The following is a 22,066-nucleotide window of genomic DNA, read 5'->3' as shown; positions in this document are numbered from 1 at the left end:
AGAGAGATGACCTCTTTGACAAGAGGAGAGAGGTGTAAAAAACAAAAAACCCAATGACATCTATGTCTACGTATATAATCTCTATCAATTAATTGACCTTTGTACTGCCTGGTGATTCTAAAAACCAAGAGATGCAAATTCCATCTGTTTGAATCCCTCCTGTGGTCAAGGTCTCCTTCCTACTAGACTCAGGGTCAGGTTTGTCTTGCAGCTTCTCTCCACACCTTTTATTCTGAAGATTTAGCTGAGTCTTCAGGCCAGACACTCCAAGAGCAATTCGGGGCCACTCCCTGGCTGTTAGATACTGGCTTCCTTTAGCCTCCGTTGCTGTCTTGCGCCTCCGAGGTTTCTAAACCAAAAGTGGTAGCCAGGAGAGTCTTTGCTGTGACACTGTCTCAAGAGGGGACCCTGTGACACTGTCTCGAGAGGGGACCCCATGCTTCCGTCCGCTCAGTGCTTCCCTCCAAGAGCAACTCGAGTCCGATTCTTCTCAGCATCCTCGGAGAAGGTTGCACAATCCTTGGCAGCTAGCAAACACTCTGTAATGTTTGCTGATTTGCATCCATAAGTGAAATCTACCAGGGAAGAAGGCCCCTGTGAGATCCTGAGGTTCACTTTTTGGCTAGTTAGTGAGAGAACACATTTTTCAAACACTAATATCTCACACTGGATGGGAGATAGACACCGTCCCAACTCCCAGGCAAATACCTTTTCAGGGTGACCCTTGCAGAGCCCCAGGAATGAGCTCATTTCTCAGAAGGGGGCTCTTCACCTAAACAACAGACCCTTGCTTTGGGGAATAGAACAAGAAATTCCTTTGAGATTTCTCTTCTCACGCTTCTAGAGAGCCGGTCTTCTGCAGGCGGAGATGGCTTCCAGGCTGCTCACACATAAACTGTGGCTGGCAGGCTGGTGGCCTTTTTGATATTCTGAGGTCTAGCGGAGATTTAGCTCCAAGGGGTCACCAAGAGGTCATGGCCTCCATGATTTCCTCTGTTATTTATCTTTGGCTTGTGGTACTGGAGGCTGCTTTTGATAGAGGGCATTTCTACCGCAACTGCACAGAATCAAGCATTTCAGTGCTTTGGTTGAGGTGGGGAAGGGTTGGCTTCTAAGGCTGTGAACATGTCACCAAGTGTATCTGAGAGTATCTCATTCTGCCCTTTTCTGATGAGCAAATTCATTTTGGGGGGTTTACCAACAGCAATTCCCAGACTCGGGTCAGGAAAGGAATCGCCCTGGTGAGGTCAGCAGTTTTTAGTTTGAGTAATTCCATTTTTCAGTTCCTTAAGAGATACTCCTCTCGCCATGAGACGGAGATGAAAACACCATCTCTCAGGCCTCCGCACTGCTGATGACTCACCTGTGACTGCCCTCAGTGCAGCCAGGGGACCATTTATGCTGAACTAGCCTTTGGATTTCTCTTCTTAGTGACAACCAAAACTTGCGTGGCCAGCTCACAAGTCAACCGCAGGAGCATCCCTGGTCTGGTCAGTTCAGCAGGCTCTCAGGTCCCTGAGAGGACTCCTCAGCGCATTTCATATGGGTTTGCTAACCCCATCCTATTTCATTTTGATTTAAGACAACCGTTCTCTCTCATCTGGGTCAGAAAGTATGGGCTGCATAGGATTTCAACCAGACACAAGGGGCCTGAATTGAATACCCAGCACTTTGGCCTGGAAAATTGGTTGTGTTATGCCCTGTGTTCTCGTTCCCCCAAAAAGCATCTCAGCAAGTGGCAGCATTTGGTCTCAGAAGTTCCTTTCTTGCAGTGGCTCTACCTCTGCCACAGAGTGCCAGGACAGACAGTGTGCTGTGCTATGCTGGGTCCTTCAAAGAAAGCGATGTGACATGCTGGAGACATTGCCGTCTGTGGGAGAGTGCGGCTCTGGGCTCTATGCAGAAGGAAAAGGAAGCGCCATTACGTCAGGAATGTGGCCAGTGAGTCAAATGCCCAGAGCAGCCTGATGCTTCTCAAGGCAGTGGACGTGCCCCAGCATCTCAGCACACCCAGGTTTGGATTAAGGGAGAACTGTTGGGTTCAGGGGCTAGAGAGGAAAAGAGAAGTGATATATTTTGTAAATCATTTTCCGGCAGCGGTCTTCTACATGAAACCCAGTTTACTTAGTGACCCAGGGCATGCAAGCAAAAGTTTTATGAAATAATAGTGCCTCTTACTGTGTGTCAGCCTTCTTACTTTCTCTTTCTGTTGTTTTCTCTTTTTCTTTTTTCTGTTCTTTTAATTTAAAAACATCTTGGCTCACTGAATTGCTATTATAAACCACTATGGGTCAAAGCCCATATTTTGGAAGGCAGCACTGCATTAGTGTATATAAGCAACATCTCAGGAGATTTTATATAATATGGATCCCTGGGCCCTTCTCCAGAGATTGTAATGCACTCAGTCTGGGGTCCTCCAAATCTGCATTTTATGTTAACCCAACTCTAACGTGACCAGCGTGAGGGCAGGAAAGTGTTTGGATCTCTGGTATATATCCCGTGCTTTGAATACAGAGCCTAGTACAGATCAGGCCCTTGATCAATGTTGGTTGAATAAACAAATGAATGCAAAAGCATGCCTAGTGATTTAGATTGAAGTGGCCTAGGGATTACCATTGTGTTTGCTTTGTCTTTTAATTATCTTTTTTGGGGGGGGCAGGGGGTTAACAGTTTATTTTAATAAAATTTCAAGCTTACTGAAAAGATTCAAAAATAGGACAGAGATGTCCATTTATCTTTTACTTAAATTTCTAGTTTAGCTACATCTGCATTTTCTCATCACCTTATCTAATTTTTTTTTTTCTTCTGAACCATGTGAGAGTTAGTTGTAGACAAAAAATTCCCCTTTACTACTAAATACTTCAGCATGTATTTTTCTAAGAAGAAGAACATTCTCTTACTCGGGTTACAACGTGAGGGGCCCCTAGACTGGAGGTTAAGTGCTGAAATTATTAAACACTGGGCAGTGGTGATCTTCACGTGACTCCGTTCTCCATCCCAGCCCCATCCAGCATACTTCCCTTTTTATCTGTACTACTCTCCTTGGTTTTATAATGTAAATAATCAGACAATCTCCAGACTTTTGAGTCTCAGACTTGCTTTGAGTTCCCACACTGGAAGCAACCTTAAATCTTCTAATCTGCGGATTCTCCGGTGCAGAAATTATCTAGCCGCCTCTGAAACCACTGGAGAAATTTAAAGAAAATGCACATTTCCAAAGCTCAGCCTTGGAGCTTCAATTCAGATAGGTGGGGGGTTGTGTGGCCCAGAAATCTGCATTCTACCTCCTCAAGCCCCGTCTCCCTTGCCTTCCCCCAGCTGGTGATGGCTCAGCCAGAGCTGAGAAGCACAGCTCCTGTGACTTCTCCCCACGGTAGAATACTCTACTTAGTGATCACATTGCTCAGGATGGCAGAGAGAAGCCCCCAGAGGTCTGCTGCACGTGGGAAAGTTCTGCTTCTTAGAAATTTCTTTCTCATCTCAGCTTCAGTTGCTTTTCTAATGCTACTGGTCTTGGTTCTGCCCTCTGAAGTACCTTAAAACAAGGTCAGTAGGCAGCCTGTCCGCTCCTTGTAAAAATACAGAAAAAGTATAAAAGTCACTCAAAATCTCACCACCTTGAGAACTTTGTTAAGATTTTTATATTTTCCTATAGCCTTCATGTGTGTATATATATAAACACACATTACACACACCTTATGTTTTAATAGAATGAAGATCATAATACATTGTGGTTCTACTGTTACATATTTTGGGTTTTCTCTCTTAACATTATATCATAGAACTATTCCAGACAGGAAAGTATGCTTTGAGAGCACATTTTCAAATGACTGCATTAAATTCCACTGTTTTGATCTATTGGAATTTATTCAACCATTTCCTATTAATATTTATGTAGGTTGTTTCCAGTTTTTCACTATCCTAACTAATGCTTAAATAAACATATTACAAATTATTGTCTGCATCCTTGATTATTTCTTTAAGCTAGATTCCTAAAGTATAAATATTGAGTCAAAAAACATACTTAAAAAATGTGACATATATTGCCAACTTACTATGCAGAGGTTGTGAAAATTTTAACTTCGAACAGTTTTGATCTCTTTTTAGAAGTTAGTAATTTTTTAAAGATGTCAATTTGATAGGTTAAAACTTGGATTTTGCTGTGGTTTCTAACCTACATTCCTTTGTTTACTCATGAGGCTGAACATGATTTTTATCTATTTTTATATATATATATATATAAACACATACATATATACACATATATATATATTGATTACTTACCTGGCAGAGCATATTCGTGTGTGTGTGTGTGTGTGTGTGTGTATTTTTCCCATTTTTTTTGGCCATTTCTGTTAAATAGGATGTTAAGGGGTAAAGAAATAGACTGAATCTATTTTTCTGCTGGAGAAAGGGGGCCTCATGCTTCTCTTGTAGGTTTGTAAATACCCTCCTACCCTCTTTTTTACATGTAATAAATATCAATTTATTCTTCTCTTTTTTAAAACTGTGGTAAAATATACACAACGTAAAATTTACCATTTTAAAGTGTACAGTTCGGTGGCATTAAGTAAGTTCACGTTATTCTTCAAGGATCATCAGCGTCCATCTCCATAATTTTCCCATCCTCCCTAACCGATACTCTGTACGTATTAGACACTAACTCCCCAGCCCCTGACAACTACCATACTACTTTCTGTCTCTATGAATTTGACTCTAGGAAACCTACATAAGTGGAATTGTGCATTTATCCTTCTGTGACTGGCTTATTTCAGTTAGCATGACGTCTTCAAGGTTCATCCATGTTGTAGTATGTGTCAGAATTTCCTTCCTTTTTTAAGGATACGTAATATTCCATTGTGTGTATATACTACATTTTGTTGATGCGTTCATCTGTTGATGGAAGCAACTTGGGTTGCTTCCACCTTCTGGCAATTGTGAGTAATGCTGCTATGAATATGGGTGTACAAATATCTATTCAAGTCCCCGCTTTCACTTCTTTTGGGTATATACCCAGAAGTAAGATTGCTGGATCATACGGTAATTCTCTTTAAATGTTTTGGGAGCCATCATGCCATTTCCCACAGTGGCTGTACCATTTTATATTCCCACCAGTAATACACAAAGGTTTCAATTTCTCCACATCCTCACCAACACTTGTTATTTTCTGGAGTTTTTTTTGTTTGTTTCTGTTTTTTTTAGTTTAGTTTGTTTGTTGTTTGATAATAGCCATCTAATGGCTTGGAAGTGGTGTCTCATTGTAGTTCTTTTCTCTTTAATCAAATAAAATGTGACAGCCTGCCCTGATTTCCAGCAGCTAGATGGGAAATTCAATCTCAGTCATTTGGAGGGGGAGTCTCCCTACTTCCTAGAATCATACCAGTGCTTGGTGCCAGGAAATTAGAGGACTGTCAAGTAATATCAAGGTCACCAGAATTGCCTGTGATAGCTCCTTGTCTACACCCTTCATGGCTCTTTGCTTCCAGGGAACATGTGTAGACTTGAAATGTGTTGAGTTCTGGTGCCATAGTGGTCTTGCTACCTCCTTGGGGACCTGCTACCAAGCAGGCTCCCCAGTCTCTTACCGCATCCCAACCTGGATGTACCCATTTTAATTATGGGAAAATTTCATCAGTTGGCTTTAAGGTATTCTTCACAATATTTCTTTTTTATTAATTTTCAAATTATTAAAAACATACAGAGTAGAAAAAATATATAACGGATTCCCTTGAACTCACAATTTTAATACATTTTAACATTATGCCTTATAAAAACTCTTGCACAAGTGTACAAAGAGACATGCGCAGGACATTTATTATAACAATGTTTGCAAGAGTAAAAAATTAAAGCAACTTAATGTCCATCAATAGGAGATGGACAAATATATATATATATATATATATAACAATTTCTTTATCCATTCATTCACTGATGGACACTTAGATTGTTTCCATATCTTGGATTGTAAATAATGCTGCAATGAACATGGGGCTGCATATATCTTTTCAGTTTAGTGCTTTTAATACTTTAAAAGCTATTTTAAATTTTTTTAATTCTTAAAAAATTTGAGCCAAAGTTTTAACATTTGTTAGTAAGTTTTCTCTATATTAGGGATATTAATACTTTTACTATGAGCCATTTACAAGTGTTTTTTTATAATTGGTCTGTAAACTTTTAGTTTTGTTTTCTGGGGGTTTTGAATATTTACCTAAATTTTCCTTTCCTTTTTAAAGAGAAAATGTATATTTGTTTATATTTGCCTCTTTAATCCATCTAGAAATTATTGTAATATATGGTATAAGAATAGTATCACATTTGATTTCTTTTTTCTTTCTTTCTTTCTTCTTTTTTAACCAAATAGTCAATTTTCCTTAAATCATTTGTTAAATAATTCTTCCTTTCTCATTAGTTTTGTAATGCTTCCTTTATCACACTAAGTGCTTTTATAGCCATTATTTCCATTGATTTGTGTCAATTCTAGAATCAATAGTGAATTGTTTTATTTATCTAATTTTACAATATGTCTTCATAGCTAAGTTCAATGCTTATGACCTGCTTGCTCATAAACTTATCAGTTACATTCACCTGTCAGTTTTTTCCAGACGAACTTTAGAATTATTTTTTCATATTAACAAAATCCCATTGTGATTATGTTTAATCTATAGATTAATTAGAGGAAAATGGAAAAATTCATAATATTCAGTATTCCCCTTCAGGGACATGGTATATATTTCTACCAAATCTATTCAAATTTTTAAAAATATCATTAAAAATTTTTAAATGTTTGCTTGTATAAATTCTGTATATATCTTCCTGGAGATATTCCTTTGTATTCTATGTTGTTTGTTAATAAAAATATACAGAGATATATTTGCATCGATTATTATGGCATACAGAAAAATTATTGAGCTTTGAGTATTTATAATTCAGCCTCTCTAGTAGTGACTAGAAGTGTCTTATTAATTCTAAAAGTTAGTTCACCTGAGTTTTCTAGGAGTATAATCATATTGACAACAATTAGTAACCATTTTGCCTTTCTTTTCCAATGTTCACATCTCTTAAATATGTTCCATGCCTTAATGCATTCCCTAGGAATTTCAAAAACATCGATGCAAGGATCTTTGATGTCTTCCCAATTTAATGTAGATGATTCTAGTAATTTGTTCTTAATTGTGATGTTTGTTATAGTTTTAAAATAGTTTTTTTTTTTTTTTTTTTTTTTGGCGGTACCCGGGCCTCTCACTGCTGTGGCCTCTCCCGTTGCGGAGCGCAGGCTCAGCGGCCATGGCTCACGGGCCCAGCCGCTCCGCGGCATGTGGGATCTTCCCGGACCGGGTCACGAACCCACGTCCCCTGCATCAGCAGGCGGACTCTCAACCTCTGCGCCACCAGGGAAGCCCTAAAATAGTTTTTATCCCTCTAAGATAGCATCCTCCTTTTATGAGTTTACCATAGGTTTTATCAGTAATATATGTTAATTTTATGACAATTTTTAGCATCTGTTGAAATAATTATAAGGTTTTCATTATTGCTACTATCAATATAGTTTATTACATGAACAGATATCCTGGTTATAGGCACATTCTTTTAGCTCTTTCCTCTAATATAGAGCTAATTTGTCAGAGTGCTGTTCACCCCAGATAATAAACTCTTCTCAATGAAGTGACACATGCCAGTTTTTGTTTTCTCCACAATGGCCTCTGTATCATTGACACTTTATTTTTTGACAATCTTTTGGTTTGCAGTAAATAGTTTAACTGTTTTCCAAAGGGTAAATAAACATGGTTTATTTGAATGGTTAAAATATACTGTGTGAGTTGGAAGTTGGTGACTTGTCTTGTAGAAGTGGGTCCTATGCTAGATCTAACTCTTGTCACCTTTAAATCAATTCTAATAAAAAGAATACCAAGAAAATAAAAATGTGAGCCAAGAAACCCTGAAAACATGTTGTTGGGAGGTGATAAACCAGAATGCAGAACATACTGCCACAGGAGCTATGCTGACTGTTTACACAGGGAAAAGCATCAATGTCCTCCCCTCCCCACTCTGGCACATGTGTGCATCACAAACACACCAACTACAGAGAGGGCCCACTTAAGTATTATATTTCTAGGATTCTTTCTCTTGGATATTTTAGAATGTAGTGCTCATTTTCACTTAAGCTTTCCTTTTTTACATCATTTAACCATTCAACAAAAATTTATTCAGTGTCTACTATGTGACCTACTCTGTGCTAGGTTTTGGGGATATATTTTAGACAAGTTAGACATGATTCTTGTCTTTATGGAACTTACATATTAATAAGTAAGACTTGAAAGCTTTTTCATTTTCATTTTTTTGTCTCTTGTCAGACTTCATAAGCTGTTAGTTTTTCATTTCTTTTGCTACATCTTTTAATTATATAACACAGCTTCCTAATTGCTGATGGTCTGAATGTTCTTGGATTATTCATTCAATATGTGACAGGCACTGTTCTGGGTACTGAGGATTCCAAAGTGAAGGAAAAAAGACAAAAAACTCTGTCCCCATAGAGCTTACTACATTCTAAAGAAATCCTGATTCCAAGGCTTTGCAAGATTCATTCAACTTTAATATGCCATGTATACCAGAGGCACTTAAAAAAAAAGAAAAAAGAAGTGAACCAAGCATTCAGGAAAGACAGAAATGCAGAAGTTGATGCAAGAAAGGATTTCTAGTTAATAATGATTTAAATTGAAATTCAGTTAACCTCCCTCTCCAGGTAATTCAATTGTCTAGTTTTTAACAAATTTCAATATATATGACTCCAGCTTTTCATAAAAAACACAAAAGACTCATCAGGCTTCTTTAGTCTGGTGCATTTCTTTGCTCAAATTTTTGGCTTCATAGGCAGAAATCTTTAAACAAGAGGCAAAATGATAAGTGAAGTACAGGTGTTTATTAGGCAGTTTCAAATGGTAGAGCAGCTCTCCCATATTCTCCTTGCCTCCAGAAAGGACTTCCCAAATAGTGGGAGGCAGCATAAAGTAGGGACTTTCTGAGATCACCTATTGACTGAATAGAGACCAAACAGGGAGAATGTAGGTACTGTTGTAATTATCTCCTCTACTGAGGATAAGGTTGGTACATTTTTCTTCTATGGGATAATTCTGTATCAGCAATGTTTTACTTTGGTACTTGATGCAATTAAAATAAGAAATGTTCATTAGTTGAATGCATTCATTCATTGGGTCAACAGATGTTTCCTGAGTACCTCCTATGTGCCCGGCCCCCTGCTTCTGTGGATGGCAAGTAGATATTGAACCAGTTAGTACAATACACGTGTGATTGGTATCACAAGAGTGGGGAGACTAGACTGGCGGAGGAAAACCAGGATCCTGTGCAGGGTATGTTAAGGAGCATTACAATAAACCATAAAGCATTTATTCATTCATTCACTCAAGGGTCAGTAAGAATTTCTGAGGAAAAATGACTCTAACTAAGGCCAAACTTACAGTCCCCACTGAGTTTATAATGAACTGGCTTCCTAGCGAGATTTAAAGCTACCTAGAGGTGCAGTGATGGTTATGAGAGGGAATGATTTTCCTAAGTCATCTTTCTCTAACAATAATAGTAATAATAACAGCTCACATTTGTTATTTTCTATGTGCAGAGCACAGTGCTAAGCACTTTACATAGTATATTCCATAACACTCAGGATAACCCCAGGGCAGGTAAAATTAGTATCCCCATTTTATAGATGAAGCTCCTGAGGCTCAGAGACATAAGAAACTGGTCCAAGATGACACAGCTAGAAAGTGGTAGGTTCGGGATGTCATAGAACTTACCAGGAGTTGGGCTTTTTAAAATGAAGGCCAGGGACGGGAAATGAATCTGCATACTTAGCCAAACATGTCAAGAATGTGAACTAACTCACTCCCAGTTTTCACAGCGTTTCAGAGATTTAAGTAAATAATCTTCAGCAGAATCCAATCCAAGCGTGCAATTCTTTGCATTCAGCACACACACTTGCCGAGGAGAAGACACCGTTCATTGCAGAGAATGCTTCTAATTACTTCATCCCTACTCCTGGTAATGACCTAGCCCTGGTTTCTTTTCAAGGACCACTTTAGAGCAAACCACCTTTTCCCCAAGCGTCTACTTACCAAAGAAGGAAAAAAGAAAGTGGCCCACAGCTGGGTTCAGGTAGCCCCTGCTGTTCTGTTTCATGAAGGTTTTGAAGAAACCTAGAGCTGTTACCGAGTTTCACCATCATTTAGTCAATGGACAAACTCTCCTTACCATCAACTCTCCTACTTGTCCTACGCAAATGCAGAGGAAACTGGCCTTCGCAGGGGCCTCAGAGGCACCAGGAGGATCTGCTTATACTTTCTTCCTCCCTTTTCTTCTTCCCCTTCATCATCACTACCATCATTGCTATCATTTATTAAGCACTTACTATGTGTCCAGTACTCTCTTAAGGTTTTATATATATTTAAGCCTCAGAACAATCTTCTGAGGCAGCTACCACTAACTCATTTTTCAGTGATGAAGGAGGCTGTGAGGCTATTTAACTGCAAGGTCACACAATGAGGAGCAAAAGTCTGGATTAAAACACAGACCTATTTAACTCCAGGGGATGTGTTTTTAAGTGCCAAGCGGTACTGCTCCTCTTAAAGGATTTACAATAGGGCAGAGGATCACGGAAAAATGGACCGGATGTGTGGATCTAAGTTATGCCTATATTTACATAAAGCAATAGGATGGAGATTTAGATGTTATTAATCTGAGGTCCATAGACCTCCGGGTGTTTAAAAATAGATTTTGGAGGGTTTGTAACCCCCTAAAACAGGAGTCAGCAAATTTTTTCTTAAAAGACGAGATAAGAACTATTTTAGGCTTTGTAGGCTATACAGTCTCTGTTGCAAACACCCCTCGCTACTGTTGTAGTGCAAAAACAGCCACAGATGATACACAAACAAGTGGGCAAGGCTACGTTCCAATAAAACTTTATTTACAAAAACAGGCAGCTAGCCAGCAGGCTCTATGTGCATCGTTATTTTTGTTGCTGTTGTTAGGAGAAAATCTTATAGCTTTCCATAGCTTCTCTAGTAGGTTCAAAATCCAAAATGGCTAAGAACTGGTCTAAATGGTCTCCAAGTTGCTCTAAATTTAGACATTCCAGGATTCTATGATTCTGCGTGCCTTTTCAATTAACACACTCTTTAGAAATTCTTTTTCCTTAGCAGGTTCATTTGACGGATTCTGCTGTGAACTCTTAAGTGGACTATAATTACTGTCTGTTGAGAAGGAAACACAGGACACAGTACCATTTCAACCCTCCCTGGCTTACCTGGCTGAAACACAAGGACATTCCAGACTGGATTCTAGCAGCTCAGTCCTGAACTAGCTAGTCTGAGGTTTGCCAAGGCTTTTTCCTTTTCCCAGAGACTACATTCTGTGTTTCACTGAGCCTTCTCCACAGAAAGTACTCACTTATCCTGACCACTCTGATACCCAGTTTGGATTCCTAGAGTCAGCCAGGTTTGCCCAGCTATGGTGTGGAGGGGAGGGATGCTGTCGAAAGTGTTTTCTTGAGGGATCTCTGCTTCTGTCTGGAGACCCTCTCTCTTCCAAGGAAACATGGTTCTTTCTCTTAGGATTCCCAGTTTCATGAGATACAGCATCTTATTTACTATCTGCGATTCCACCAACATGTACCTTTACCATGCCTCCCACTCTATGGGACTTGTCTTCCCCTTACTAGCATCTTTAGGTGGAGATGGCTAATTATATTCCATTGTGTCCACCACAGAGCCTGATACCATGATTTGCATATATATTTTAGGTTATTAGCACTGAGATCCCTGAAAGCTACAGATAGTTTTGAATTCTTGCATTACTTTTGAAAAATCAAAATAATGATTATCCTATCAACTTGAATAAAATGCAGCATTGGCTGCTTTAAATTTTAGAGAAAAGAGATTATATTAAAGCAAAAAATTACAAATGCTATGAGTCATAATGTGATCGCATTTATATTCCAGATTTCTGAGAAGGGACACAGGGTAAGAAGTGGGAGGGAAAAATAAGAGGGGAGAAAGAAATGGTAGAAACTACTAGAGGAGAGAATGAAACAAAGGGAATAGAGAGACAAAGAGGAATACAGAAGGAAACGCTGAATGCAGAGGAAGCCTGTTTGTTAACCAACTACTGCTGGGTTGAAATTCAGTGTCATTAGGATACAGCCATTTTTCACAGCAAGTGCCCCCCAAAGAAGGAAATAAACCAGCAAATGAAAATGACAGGAATGTAAATCACTTAGCTAGTACTTACGGAGACTTTATTCTATATTAGATTCCTGTATACATCACATCAGGATTAGTGTTAGCTCTCTGAAATGAAACATCAGTAAGAGGACCACATGGTGCTGACTGCACCTCCAACTAATATTTCAGTTCAGCTTTAATTATCATGTTCATCTGGCACCGGCACGGTGCCATGTAAATAGAAATGGGTCATGGGAGGCCTGGGTTCTTGTCCTGCATTTGATGATGTGACCTTGGCTGGCCAATCTCTGTGCCTCAGTTTCCTCATTTGTCAAATGTGAATAAGAATTCTCTGCTCTGTTTATTTCACAAGATGTTAGGAGGATGGAAATACATATATATATATATATATATATATATATATATATATATGTATAAAATGCCAGATAAATGTAAAATTGACCTTGTTCTTTTTACTTAACAAGGCAGTAAGTAGGCGGAGGGGTGGTGATGGTGGCATTTTGCACAGAAGACTTGGTGACTCAATGACGTGTCTTCGTTTCCCTCAGTAATATCTGGTCTGGGATTATTACTGCTTTCTCGATGTTTTTAGGCATACTTTTCCCCTTCAGAAATGCCAGAGGTGAAAAATACTATTTGACTGCTATAATTTGTCACCCTCGCTGCCTGAGCAAGATGTGTATAGACAGTTTAGTAATTAAGCTTTTCAACCCTGCATCATAAAGTTTTATTCCAGCAAAGTCTATATTTATCAGCTAACAAGTATTAAATCATCCCACTGCTCAAGCCGTTTCTCACTTGAATATGCTCCTTTCAAAACAGAGCAGATTTCCTTGGCTGGTTTAATAAAAGTTCTTGTTTGGCAGTACTGTGGTGCTGTGTGGTCCTGTGGAGCTGACATACATACACCTTGGTAACTCTGCCAAAAGGTGCTGACCCCTATTTCTCAGGGGACTTAGCTGCCTTTGCCCTGGGTCATTTAGGGCATCCTGGCCATCTGAGGCTTGATGGCTTCTAGCACAAGATATTCCCGTATCCATTTCAATTTCTAAAGAGGAAGAGGTAAATGAAAATAGAGAAACTTTTGAAACATTTTCTTTCCTTATTTGAGCATCAGGGAATTGGTCTGTTTCTATCAGAGATGGATCTAAATGTAAAATGAATTTTCAAAATGATTAAATTAGCAAAGTAACAAGGATCTACATACTAAGCAGGGTTGAGTGCATTCTCGTATTGCCATAGTCTTCTTTAAGCAGATGCACAATTATTAGGGAAACACACTTCGAATGAATAGATATTAAAACTCGTCAGTAATGGCTTAGCATAATTTCTGTATGTAACCCACTCCACGTTTATAAATCATTTTCTCTCTCTTCTTGGGAGTATATACACTCATCAGATGAATATAACATTGCTTTTAAATCTTCAGTATGCTTTCACTCAAATGGCTCCAGAATTATATTAGTTAAAAACAGAATAGTTACTTAATGTATTTGAATGTACTATTTTACCACATTTTAAGGGTATAACCAGAATAAAGACAAACGTTAATCAAATATAGGCCAAAATGATGAAAGAAATCTCAATATTTTTATCATATCATACCAGAGATCACAGTAATTTCCCTTTTCCTTTCTATGCTTTCAAAAATAAGTGATGTTAACCACATGTAGGCATTTCAGTTTTCCATGAAGTGATTGCTGATAGGAGATGTATAATGACATTTCATGGAATCACAAAACCCACTCTGTAGTTACATAAACAAATTCTGCCTGTGCCTGTGTGTGTGTATGTATGATAGTGGGCACGTAAGTGTGAGATTTTAAATACTACCAAGCTAAGGAGTCTTTGGTTGAACTTTTCTCAGTTTGAGAGGCTGCAACAATTTCTTTCCTTTCCAAATGGCGAAATGGAACTCAGCATTTCACTTTCCAAATTAGCAACAGGTAGCTTGTTTGGAAGGCTGGGGATCAATTTCTCTCCAGCCAGCAAGTCATGGGGTTGTCACTGAAGCATGTGGGTGATATGCTGAACCGCTAAGTTGGCAAATATTGAACTGTTTTAAGTGCATCTATTTTCTGGTTCAGTAAATTTTTTTGTATTAAATTCATTAAACTTGACAGAGTCTAAATGCCACAGCACATACTGCAGAGGACATAAAAGTAACAGCACTAGCCACAGGAGATAGCAGAAGGTAAAGATCAATATAATTTCTCTCAGTTTCTCTTTAATTTTTATCTTTCCTATTAAGACTGGATTTTTTTTTTCCTGAGGTTAAAAAGTACTGTGTGACTTGGAAAGTCAAGTTGAATCTGGTTATTTTCTGAAAATTTGAAGAGGCATTTCTTTGTCAGTCAAGTTGCCCTCCAAACTGTGTTCTTAGAGATGATGACATATGTGACCTACAATTCAGGATCATTTAATAACTTGGAAGAGAAATGAGAAACAAAAATTACACTCTGTTATCCACAGTTTGGAGGAATCTTGTAGTTTGGTAATTTGTAAAAATACTGAATCAAGGACATACTTGAAGATTTATAATGAGGCCTTGATAATGATTATTCTTCACTTGGGATTGAAATTTTCAAAAGAATAATAAAGGTTTCTGAACATGAACTGTTACTTTGATTTGACATAATTTGGGGGGAGAGTCATTTTTTTTTCTTAAGCACTACTTTGCCTCCAACAAGGAGTAGACATGGCAATTCAGAAAAGTGGAGAAAAGTATAAAGTACAAGGAATTTCATTCTAGCATGACTTGTAACTATTGAAATTATAAAATTGATTTTTTACTCCATATGAAAAATAACAATCAGTAAAGAACACTTTTCCGATAATTTCTCTCAACAAAATATAAAACAAAATAATCAATGACAGAAAATTGTGAAAACCCCAAAGTACATGTAAAAAATAAGAATACAGGTACTAAATATGATTCTTTAAAGCTTCCAGAACACATAAGGCAGAAGTGATGCAGCCATCAAAGCTGGACTGAGTAAATCCATCCCCTCCACACACAAGAAACGGTTTGAGATGAAGAGTCATTTGACCGGGAGAGTTGGCAGCAGCACTTGTAACCTGAAAATGTTAAAAAAAAAAATTGAAATTGACATTCTGTGCTCTGTTGTGCTGTCACGTCAATGTCCACCTGGGGAACGTTTCTCTACCTGGAGAAATCAAGGTGTTTCCCAACGAGCAATGGAAAACTAAGCCAAGGCCCCTTGGCTAAGTTAAGGATTAAGTGCAAACAATATACACTCACAGTTTGACTAGCAAGGCTACATCACAATTTATAAAGTTCCAGATTAGTGCTAATTGTCATTCAGCTTGAAATTTTTCACCATGGGGAGGAAAAAAAAAGGGAGGACCTCCTCCTTCCTCTATGAATGAAAACATTTTCCTAAACCAATCAGTCACAAGGGCAAGGACTTCTTTTCCTTTATTCCCACTAATTAGAACACCATATCCTTTTATTGTCAATTAGGTACTGACTTTCAATCTTGGTAACGAAGATAGCCTGAAAACATAGAATATTTCCAACTAGTTCCATAAATTGCTCCTCTGTGCAAATGTAACCATATCTGGTCTCCCTGGAAGAGCTGAAGAATTGCATGGTTCTCGCCCAAGTGTTTACATTGAAATTTTTAAATGTTTACTTTTTCAGTTATTTGATAAGATAACCAGAAGTGTATTGAACTTCAAAATTAATAGGTCATGATCTGCTAAATTAGTTGAAAGTACAGTTAATCTTTTCATTAGGGAGAACAAAATTCATGAAATCATTCACCTATTATTGAGGACCTGCTATGTGCCAGACAAGGTAGATTCAAAAGAGATTTAAAGGGTCATGTCCTTAAGGAGTTTCCAGTTCAGCATGACTGCTGGCATGTAAGTGTCTAAGGCCTAAGACAGAGTGAAAGGCGATGTGCTATAAGAACACATGGGAGGAGGCCAGCACACCTGACAGAGGACAGAGAAAGCTTCAAAGGGGCACGACTGGTCACTTCATGTGAGTTCTGATGGACACATAAAAGTTTGCCAGGGGAGGAAACAGGTATAGGGCTTTCCAAAGAGAAGGAGAAGCATGTGTAAACATCACAGTCTATGGGTACTGTTTAGGAATCTGTGGGGCAGGTCACAGTGTGTGTGTGTGTGTGTGTGTGTGTGTGTGTGTGTGTTGGGGGAGAGGGCTGACAGGAGGAAGGGACATAACTGAGAGGCAAAATAAGAGGAATATTGTGTTTCAAATTTTAAAAACACAAAATTTATAAATAAAGTCTATTAAGAATTTAGAATTTACTATATATGCACCAAAAGTAGGAGAATCAGCTGAAGTCTGGGACTTATTTTATTTTGTAGAACCAGGTTTATAATATTTGAAATGATGAGAAAGGTATAGAGGTTATTTCCTGGAAAAATTATTCTCTAAGTTGGAATGTATGTTGCTAACAAGCATTCACAGCAAGTGGAATGAGCTGGAGATGAATGTTTTTATCTTGGACACTGGTGGTTTGGCTACTGAAGCACCAAAAACTCCCTAAAAAACCAAATTACACAAAGCTATTATAAAGGCGATCTCACTTGGGACTACTTTCCCGCACAACTTCAGGGGGCGCCGTTCACATAGACTACAACGTGGCAGTTCTGGTCTCCCTTATACAGTGTTTTCATGAAGAGTAATAGAATAAGGCCCATGAGGATTTGCTTGTTTAAAAATCACACCAAAAAATCAAGAAATGTATAAATGCTATTTGGATTATGGAGCTGATTTAGGTTTTTGATAGGCTGAGTTAGTATACGCTTTTATAATTTTTTAAAACCAGAAAAACTTTGCATAGATATTTTTATTTATATGCCATATTTTGCTTTAAAAAAAAGAAGTGGTACAATTATTTCCTTCTTGAATCACTTAAGATATGGACCTTTAAAGACCTGTATCAGATACAAATGTAAAATGTTAAAAGTATCCCCTCACTTTTCTGGAGGTCACTTGATAGCAATATCATCTATCATAGACATAGCAGATAATCTTTTAGGAAAATTAGGTCATAGTTTTAATTTATTATGTTGAATCATAATTTCTTTCCCCCCCCCAGCTTTACTGAAGTATAATTGACAAATAAAAATTGTATATATTTAAGATGTAAAACTTGATGTTGTATTATATGTATACATCACAAAATAATCACCATAGTCAAGGTAATTGATAAGATCTGCTCTCTTAGCAAATTTCAGGTGTACAGTACAGTATAATTAACTATAGTCATGTTGCTGTACATTAAATTGCTGGGACTGATTCATCATATATAACTGAAACTTTGTACCCTTTGACCAACATCTCCTTATTTTCCCCTCCCACCAGTCCCTGGCGATCACCATTCTACTCTCCGCTTCTATGCATTTGACTATTTTAGATTCCACATGTAAGTGAGATCGTGCACTATTTGTCTTTCCATAGCCGATAGCCTTGAAATGGGTAGAAAAGACCTTTGAGTGGCTAAAATAGATAGCACACAGTACAGACACTGAAGCACAGACTTGGGTGTTCAATCGGAGCTTTTTAATCTCCTGCTTTAGATGGAATTTAAACAAGTTGGATGATTTGATTTGTCGGTGAAACACTAAGGGAGAAAGGAAACTGCTGGGCTCCTATATATTAGCGATTTTAGAACATGACAATTCGTAGTCTGAAAGCAAGGGATGCTGTAGAAACACTCGAAAACCAGACAGGGCCGGGAAAAAGCCTGGCAGTCTGGGGTCATTTAGTGGAGGGCAAATAACTTTCTGGCTCTTAATAGTCCCCAAGGGTACTAGCTATTAGTCTTCCTGCAATCATTAATGCTCATGATGAAGGCCCCAATATTCCAGAATCAACTCTAATATGCATAAAGTATTAATTGTTGGCATTTCTCGAATGTTCACTGCATAGCAAATGCGTCACACGCACACCCCACTTAATTCACACAGCAACCTATGAGGTAGTTGCTATTATTCTCATTTTATAGCTGAGAAAGCTGAGACTCAGACTGTTACTTTCCTGAGGACAGAAAGCTCAGAGGTGAACAAACATTCAAACAAAGCAGAACTCCTGAACTCGCCCCTCCAACCCCTTCAGAAATGTTTCCATAAAGACTTAATTTAAGTAAAATAAAACAAAAATGTTTAATAGTCATCTGGAAAATTCACATAAATGGGATAAATCATTCATACATATTCATATACATATACCTATATGTGTGTCTATGTTTATACACACACATATATAAATCTCCATTTGTAGTAAAGTTTTGATACATTCCGGCTGACATCCCTGTATGGATAAACCATGGTGTTAAACATTAGACAAGTATTAAGCAGGAGGCAGCTTAAGGAAAAAGGTTCTGCCTAGGGGTGAGGTGGTCATTTATCGGTGCTGTGTAATTTCATTTGATGAGTGGTAAGTGCCAGATGCCAGATCACACGGCTGGAAAACTGGGCCACTGATTAGCCAGTCTGCAGTTGGGATGAAATCAATCTCGCTGCATTTAGGTGGATTCGCCCATTTTACAATTACCCAGTGAGGAAAATATGAAAACATGAAGGGTGTGTTGGCAGCCTCCTTCACCCATGTGAAGTAGAGGGCCCTGCAGTGGAGCAGCACGTAATTGTCAAAGCCACAATCTCTCACAGTAATGCAGCCTTTGGCTATGCTTCCAGCCACAGTGAGGAACCACAGCTCAATGACTGTGTTTAAGAGAGATGTCAGGGCTGAAACAACCCCTTGGAAATCCAGGATGCTTGGGCTCACGTGTGTGCCAGGGCAGGTAAGAAAGAACTCAGACTGCAGCAGCTGATACTGTGGGTCGCTAATGTAATGGTTCTATATACTTAGGTGATGACTGGACTGGACATACAAATTCAAAGCAGAAAAAGCAGTTTTATAGCTAAGAGATTTAAACCCGTGTGTGTCTTGTGACTCCTCTCCACCTGTAGAATAAACTGCAAACTCCTCAGCCCCCCACGGAAGGCCCTTCATAACCCAGTCTTACCTCCATCCAAGCCTGCCCTCTTGCTGCTTCTCTCACTTTTGCCATGTGTCCTATCTACATTCAAACTAAGGTTCTTCAAGCACATCCTCCTTTGTTGTGCTTCTGTGACTTTGAACAAGTCATTTCTGCTTAGTGATGTTGTATTGTTCCCTGTCTTTCCTGCCAAGTAATTTGCTTATCCTTTAAGAACTAGCACAAATGTCACCTGCTCAGAGGTCTTCTTGCTCTGCCAGGCAGGGTAAGTGCCTTTTCAGCATGTTATTTATATCTATTATGTTACTTGCTATTTTGCACTGTAATTATGTCCATGCCTGTCTCCCTTCCTAGACTGCATGCTCTGAAAAGTGAGGACACTGTGATGCACTAATCTTTGTACCCAAGGCTGAAAACGGTGCCTAGCCCACATGAAGTGTGCAATAAATGTTTATTGAGTTTATAAAAAGACAGAATATCGTACACATAGTTGATCAAATGGTGTTCATAGGGGACCAGCTACACAAGAAGTGTTGCTCAGTGGCTCCCGCAGAGCTGGCAGAAGCTCAAATGGAAGAGCTATTGTACTTAGAAGGCTCTCAGTAATGATAAATGTCTCTGCGAACTGCTGTATGTGAATGTCTCCTATGTCATGTATTAAATTAAACTACATAAATTTGCTGATTCTGTAGGTCAGAAATGGTAAAATACTGTCCACTTTTATATGATTTAACCTAATAGTTTCTTTTTATAATGATTATTAATTGTGAAAAGTCACACAAAAATAGTCCCTTGGGGGTAAGAATGAAATTAAAGATGAAAAGAAAGAGGGAGGCAGACAAGTAGGCTAAATGGGTATTTCCACAAAATTATAGTTGATGGCTAGCAAAAAAATTCAGTGACACACATGACAATGCACCTTCTTTCTTCCAAACCTATGTTGACAGCTAAAGCTTGTCCTTGGACTGTCAGAAGTCTACCCATAGAACAATCCCATTGATTTGGCCTACACGGTGGCTCTATTTTAGGGTGACCCGTTCTAGCTGGCCATTCAGCCCATTTGTTTACTTTCTGAAATATGGCACTAGGGGATATTCAAGTGACCTAGGCAAGAATTAAGGTCTCATAGGCTTTAATCCTAGCTGTGCAGCTAACTTGAGAGAACTTAGACAACCTATGAACAATCAGGTGCTGGCTGCGGCTTGCTATGGATGTAGATTACACTGCATTTCACTGAAGCTAAGGCATCATCAATATTTTAAGTACCAATGAGAAATTTTTTAAAATGGTGTCAGCATGACCCAAAGCTTTATTTTATACTTACTAGAGAAGTTCTTTTAGAATTATCTACATGTAGATCTTTTGCAGACGTAAAAAGGAAATAAAAGAATAAGTTGGTTAGCTTTTCCAGAATCTTCACATTCAGAGTTTGACTTCTGTGAAGCATGCTTTCACTAAGGGTGTCAATGTCCATATGCTCTTCCCCACACAATCTGTCCTCTGTGCAGCCTTGAGTGCTGGCCATGCACCATTTCTTACAAGGGTGCTCCACTGAACTGTCCTTTCTGGGGTTTTCCTCCAAGACGCTGATACCTGTTCTCCTGTTCTGATACCTGTTCTCCAAGTTCTGATTGTGCACTTTCTCTCCAGTGGGAAAGAAAGGTTTTTTAGGGAGGAACCAAGGCTCATATTCTGTTCTCAAATGGTCCTTAAATTACTTGTTACTTTAATCAAGGGGTTGCGGTGGTGGTCCCACTGTTAGACTAAAAATAACCATTCACATGTGTGAACACTACATCCTGACTGTCTCCTGGTGCATACCGATTTGATGGCATCTTACAATTGATAAAATACTTACTAGTTAGTAAATGCATAAGTAGGACAAAGATAATGGCAGGATCCTTTAAGCAGGGCCTTTTCAGGCAAGCAGCATCTCAGTGTCAGGATTTCTAAGGTCTTCAGCATTGCTGGTTTAAACCCTCCATTTTCTCAATTCACCCAAATGAGCAGCCTCAGGTGAAACTGACAGAGATGGACTGGTTATCACAAAATCGATTTGTTCATTCACAAAGGTAAATTTACCGATTCCAGAACCGAATCTTGTTGTCTGCCCAGACCATTCATCTTAGTAGGCAAATTTCCTCAACTGTAACATAGATTATAGGGGTGACACATGTGCGGTATCTCCTGACAGACATCACTAATCAATTGTGGCATTCTTCTCCACTGAGCCCAGAAGTGGCCTCAGCATCCTTCTCACTTCATCGCTTCAGGCAGCCACTACCAGTCAATTGGAGTTGGCACTTGAGAGGAATCCTATATACCAATCCTGGATTAGAAGATTGCAGAGCAAACACGTAATTAGAAATAAGAGAATTAAATATTCTTTACTGTTTTTTTCCCTGCTTTTCCCGTTAAGCCAGGAGAGACTGATGCATTGCCTTTGTCCAAAGCAGAGATATTTCAATGCCAAGAATTAGAATCACATCAGGAGCCATTTCCTCTAATGATGCTGGAAGCTCAATTCCAATTCCTTCTAATAACCTTCTAGTAACCTCCTTCTAGACCACTGCCCTTCCATGGGTCACATCGGGTCTTTGACTGCTGGGTGAAAATAAAATACATATATTTTGGCTACAACCATAGTTCTATAAAACTGTGTGTTACAAGTATCAGGGCTTGTAGGAAGATAGAGTTGGTGCAGGTAATTCAAAACCTAAAGAACTTTGAAAGCACTAACAAAAACAATAAAGTAAAGTGACTAGCAAGATTAATAACATTTTCCCAGCCTCTAAATCTAGGGACATCTTTGCAGCC

General features: G+C 38.7%; 1 protein-coding gene and 1 long non-coding RNA gene across 2 annotated transcripts in view; one reads left to right on the top strand and one right to left on the bottom strand.

Annotated features, from left to right (window-relative positions):
- The window catches only part of LOC132439830 (uncharacterized), a 223,483-nt gene that overhangs the window by 114,778 nt on the left and 86,639 nt on the right, over positions 1–22,066 (top strand). The window lies entirely within an intron of this gene.
- RNLS (renalase, FAD dependent amine oxidase) overlaps positions 10,876–22,066 on the bottom strand; it is a 273,286-nt gene continuing 262,095 nt past the window's right edge. Inside the window, exon 7 of the mRNA XM_060034531.1 lies at positions 10,876–15,326. Coding sequence (XP_059890514.1) covers positions 15,174–15,326 — 153 coding nt within the window. The 3' untranslated portion in view covers positions 10,876–15,173. The remainder of the gene's footprint in view (positions 15,327–22,066) is intronic.

Source organism: Delphinus delphis, chromosome 16, assembly GCF_949987515.2.
Source record: "Delphinus delphis chromosome 16, mDelDel1.2, whole genome shotgun sequence".
Lineage (NCBI taxonomy): Eukaryota > Metazoa > Chordata > Mammalia > Artiodactyla > Delphinidae > Delphinus > Delphinus delphis.
This window is presented reverse-complemented; position numbering and strand designations above follow the sequence as displayed.